Raw genomic sequence first — 5,272 nt, 5'->3', positions numbered from 1 at the left:
GGCCATTATGTAATTGATGTACATGCATTTTCATTTAATGTTAAAAAATATTATTTATTTAAATACTATTTATTTTCATACAAGAGAGGAGGGAGAATATAAACGAAATACAAATGCATATATGAGTGAAAAGGAACATATTACACAACACATTTCATTGCATCAATCATGTAAAATGGATTAAATTAAAAACTTGTATGCCAAATCTCTTTCTATATACAAGCTATATTAAATTAGAATAATTAAAATATATAAGCAGTAGTATGACTATACGAAAACGTGTTGATGATATTTTCAATAGAAAAAATAAAAATTAAATAAACAAAAATACTAAATTCTTAAAACGACATTTGAGAATTATGCATTAAGTAGCAAGTTGATTAGGTCGTTATATTTTCTTTATTTTGCTGAAATGAACAAAAAAACAACAAATGGAATTAATCAGTTAAATCTTTGAGTTATAATTCATCAGAAAACAAACCTTTAAATAAGCTGGTGAATTTGTTCTTGAAGAACCCTTGCGTGGTGATATACTGTCGGCTGGTGATCCTGAACGACTGTTGCTTTGTGGTGGCACTTTTAATAAGTTGGAATTGCGATCGGATTTTCTCTGCGTTACATAAGAATTTCTTTTTGGTGGCACGATTTCTGTTTCAACTGGTGTAGAATTTAAAATTGTTTCGGTATCCGATATAGAATTTTCAATATCAGTTTCACTTTCCTGAAAAAGGATAGAATAAAAAAATTTAATAATTACTCATAGTGATGCAACTAAATGTCTATGGTACGTTGTGCAACCACAAGCACCTTCAAGAAACTTTGGACACCATACTCAGGTATTTTCGCAGATTAAAATACATCAAAAATATTTGGTCAAAAATTTAAATTTGAAATATCAAAATTTTGTGTTTGATAAAAAAAGCGTTAAAATTATTGTTGAACAGCCGCTGTTCAACTCTAACAAATTAAATCAAGCTAAAATTAAACTCTTACGATAAATTTCGATATTGAATAAATTTCGAAATTTTGCCCCTGAAGCCTTTTCATCAACATTTCTCTTACCTCATCCAATGGTATTGTCATATCAAGATCTGACCAATCATTTTCCTGGCGAAAACGTTTAACAATATTCGAATGTGGAGATGTTGCTGCCAAAACTCGAGGATATTTGAAATCCTTTTTCGAAGGCGTAGCTCCAGTTGCTGTGTACGTCTTGATTTCACTTTTACGGAATGTTTCCACATCTTGAGCACAGGATTGCATTTGTTCTTTATGTACTTTAGTATAATCTTTCAATTTTTGTTGCAATGAACAGTTGAAACTTTTAATAATGGATACATTTTCAACAGTTTGTTTGACATGATTCTGTAATGAGTTTAGAATGAGATCTGTTTTGCCGTTATGTTGCTCCCTACGTTCCGAACAAATTCGTTTCACTTGAGGGCCATATTCTTTAAGTGTTTCCGTTGTTTGTGTGTAATGTTGGTCCGCAATTACAATCTGAGATTCCAGTGCTTTAGACGTCTCTTGAACTTTATTGTCTAATTGTATGGTAAGTGTGGAACACTTTGCAACATTCTGATCAATGTGAAGTTCAATTTGATCTCTAAGTTTATCGACTAAAAGACAGTTATTTTCTAAAGCCTTGGCATTCTTTTCCAAAAAGACTTGTTGCAATTTAGATGATCCCTCTAGTTGAGTGGTGACAAATTGTTGGGCCTTTTCCAAAGTTTCAACATTCGTATTGATGTTATTGGAACACGCTGTATGTTTTTTGTGCAATTCTTGCATTTTATTTTGAAAATCTTCCAATAGTTTTTGTTCCTCTTCTACTAGAGTTCTTTGCTCAGTAAGGTTTGTAGAAATTTTCTGTAGTTCTTGTGTATTTTCTAATGTTTTCTGTTTGATGGCATCCATTTCGGTTTGTATACGTTTCGTGTGTTGCTGCAATTTGGTGTTGCTTTCTTCAAGTTTTTCCTTTATAGAATCACGCATACCACTTAAGGCTATTTGTTGCTGCTCATTCGTGCACTCAATCGCCTCCAAGTTTTCTTTTATCTGAGTTTTAAACTGTAATTCCTTTTCTTTTAATTGTTTCAAGAAATTAATAATTGATGTATTTTGTTGTTGTCCCGTATTTGTGAGGGTAGAACAAAGATTTTCTGTCATACTGCTCATTGAAGTTTCGTAGGAGTCTAATATTTGTTTAATACTTTTGATTTGTTCACTGGTGGCGTCTATGAGTTTTGACTGAACACTGGATGTTTTGGCTGGTAAAAAATTCGCAATATTAGGAATATGTTGAAATAAAAGGTTCTGTTTAGACTTACTCAATTCTTCGTCCATGCAACGAGTTAAACTAATTTGTTTTCCCTCGTACTGTTTAAGGGTTTCATCCATCTGATCAAAGTTTTCATTCATACGTTCAGTAAAACGTTCACAGGCAGTTTGTATTTTAACATCAACATCTTTGCGTCTGTCAATGGTTTCCTAAAAAATAGTACAATTAATAAAAGAATGATGAAACAATTTAAAATCATTACTTACATGCAATGCTTCCGTATCCTTTGTGGCAATATCAGCAACTTCCAATATCTGTGTGGCCTGATCTTTTAATACCTCCTCAGTCTTGGCATGTGATTCAAGCAACACCTTTTTCTCTTTGTAACGTCGTTTGGTATTTTTCAAAACTTTCTTTGTTTCTATTAATTCTCCCTTGGTTGACCTCAAACGATTGTCCTTTTGCTGTAATTCTGCAGTCTTTTCAATTAAATTCAAGCTAACTTCATTGAAGATTTTCTCCTTAGAGGCCAATTCATCTTTTAGAGCCTTTAGTAAATGAACTTTTTCATTAAGCTCTCTTGTTTGAGAATCCATTTTCAGGGTCATTTCATTGTATGTCTCTGTGGCCAAATAGACACCATTCTTGTCACGAGCTGCCATGAGGTCCCTTTTAAGTTTGTCAATTTCCTCAGTATATTCCTTGAGTACAGTTTTCTTGGTGAGTTTTTGGTTAACTTCCGGCTTATTTTGAATGTTTTTGGCACGATGAGCATATTCGAGGGTACTTAGAGTCTCTTCAATATCTTTGTGCCCAGGTGAGATTGTCGCAATAATGGATGTTTTTGTTCGACCACCTGGAAGATGAAAATAATTTATTTTGATTTTGAATTACAATTAAGTGTTACAATACATATTCTTAAGAAAATATTCTGTGGCACCAACTAAGACTTTCTAAACACACCTCTCTGCAATCGGGGATTTTTAGGAATATTCTCACAAGTAATTTTAGCAGTGTATATTTATACTATATTATTCAACAATTTCAGTGCTATACTATAAATTACTTAAGCATATTATTTTAATAAAGCTTAGTACTATATACGATAATATTTTAGGAATATTTATCAACAAGCAAATATTAGTGAATTTTATAAAATATATTTCTTGTCTTTGAGAGCCAAAAACGATTTTTAGATATCGCATAAAAATATTTTGTTCAAAAATAGGCCTTTTTATACATAAAAAAACTCAAATACATAAATAATTTAACATGTATTCCTACTTCAGTATGTTGTTAAAGGTATAACTTAAACTTACCCAATGATTCCTGCAAAAGTCGAGTAAGTTTCGATTCACGATATGGTATGTGTGGCGTACGTTCTACCAATGCTGTTATAACTCTTCCCAAAGTCAACAACGATTGATTGATGTTAACAGTTTCTCGCACACGGACTCCTTTTTCATTGCCAGCCTTGGAAACATTTTCACTACCAGCTAAATCCACCAAATTAAGTTTGCCAATTTTCAACATTTCCTCACCATCAATGCCGTTTTCTTTAATATGAACAACAATCGAGAATACGGTATGAGAACGTGACGACTGGGCATTCATTAAAGTTGAAGCTGTGCGACGACGTTCTTTGCCTTTCTCCAGTAATTTATAAACATCATCTTTGCTGTGAACCGGTATTTCCTCAAGGCCTTGTATAATAACTGAACCCTTTTTGGTGCTATCATCAAAAATACGTATTTTGGTAGAATCGTCAGTGGACAACAAATCGAAAAGCTCTTCATTATACAATTCCAAATAAGATATACGCATAGAAAATTCCAGTTCCATCATACGTAGCTCATCGAAAAGATGACACAATGCACGGGGTATGATGCCAATATCCGAGTCCTTTCAAAACAAACAGAAAAAACATCTATATATTTCAAATGACTCATCATTATTCTAATTTTAAAATAGGCATCCAACATTGAGTGCAACAACAAAATACTGGTCCAACAACTTTTTAACTGGAGCACACACAACGTAGGAATCAAAAGTCAATATTGCTGCAAAACTGACCTCATTTGCAGTTTTTTCCATAATGTTTTCACTTATTAAGAACTACTGTACTTACGTCTTCCCATGAGGATTTTAGCTCGGCACACTCATTGCCCACCATTGTATGTGTTTTGCCAGTACCAGTTTGACCATAAGCAAACACTGTGCAATTGTATCCGGACAGCACCTCCTCGATGAGGGGACCCACCACGGCTGCATAGACATCGACTTGTTTTGATTCGGGACCAAACGTACGATCAAATGTAAACTTTTTGGTTAATTTTGATTCCAAAGAATGACGAGCCACAATTTCCTTGTGTGACACTACCTCTACAATTTCTGTGGAGTGTATGCATTTTTCACGGCGATTCAATGGCCTAATAAAACATAAATAGAAAATGAAAGTATTTCATTTTATTAAAACAACATCCATATAATAAGGATTGTGGTGCATTTTACCTTACTCGCACGTAAACCTGAATGTGTTCATTCGTTTTACGCGGCGGCTGCGACTGTGATTGGTTTTGTGCCGATGTATTCATGTTCCCCTTTAGTTTCATTCAATTTCTTACTAAAATTTTTCTCCCTTTGTTTATTTATTAGCCTTTTAATTAAAATTATCGAACAATTCAGATAAAATGTCTGCTGATTATTTGGCGGCGTTTCTTTATTGGACGTTTAAATTTAAATGACGCCAGGAGAGTTGAGAAGAGTTGCCAATCATTCGAAATTGACAGAAAACTATGAGAAAGGAAAACAAATAAATAGTGCCCAAATGAAAATAAAACAATGCTGCCTATCAATTTAAAAATGAAATGTCATATTATGTTATTTTCAAATTGATATTGGCAATATTTGTAGTGCTAAGGCACGGTTTACACGTGAAAATGATTAGTTATAAAAATATTTTTGGATATGTAATTCAGGCAAATGTAATAT

General features: G+C 33.1%; 1 protein-coding gene across 1 annotated transcript; it reads right to left on the bottom strand.

Annotated features, from left to right (window-relative positions):
• Positions 1–27: 27 nt before the first annotated feature.
• On the bottom strand, positions 28–5,036 carry LOC101893998 (kinesin-like protein Klp61F). The gene is made up of 8 exons (XM_005188468.4): positions 4,793–5,036; positions 4,410–4,710; positions 3,601–4,183; positions 2,548–3,137; positions 2,331–2,490; positions 1,063–2,270; positions 482–721; positions 28–407 (listed from the first exon to the last, which is right to left on the bottom strand). The coding sequence occupies exons 1-8, from the start codon at positions 4,891–4,893 to the stop codon at positions 381–383; spliced, it is 3,210 nt and encodes a 1,069-aa protein (XP_005188525.3). The 5' UTR covers positions 4,894–5,036; the 3' UTR covers positions 28–380.
• Positions 5,037–5,272: the final 236 nt, after the last annotated feature.

The sequence above is a fragment of the Musca domestica genome, unplaced genomic scaffold (genome assembly GCF_030504385.1).
Source record: "Musca domestica strain aabys unplaced genomic scaffold, Musca_domestica.polishedcontigs.V.1.1 38, whole genome shotgun sequence".
NCBI lineage: Eukaryota > Metazoa > Arthropoda > Insecta > Diptera > Muscidae > Musca > Musca domestica.
Note: the sequence above shows the minus strand (reverse complement) of the source record. Positions and strands in the feature narration are given on the sequence as shown.

Excerpts from the sequence above, each read along its gene's own strand:
- LOC101893998 (XM_005188468.4), bottom strand. The coding sequence starts at position 4,893 with ATGAAACTAAAGGGGAACATGAATACATCGGCACAAAACCAATCACAG. Across the intron at positions 4,184-4,409 it reads TAAAATCCTCATGGGAAGAC|GACTCGGATATTGGCATCAT; the intron begins GTAAGTACAGTA and ends TTGTTTTGAAAG. Across the intron at positions 408-481 it reads ATTCACCAGCTTATTTAAAG|CAAAATAAAGAAAATATAAC; the intron begins GTTTGTTTTCTG and ends TGTTCATTTCAG.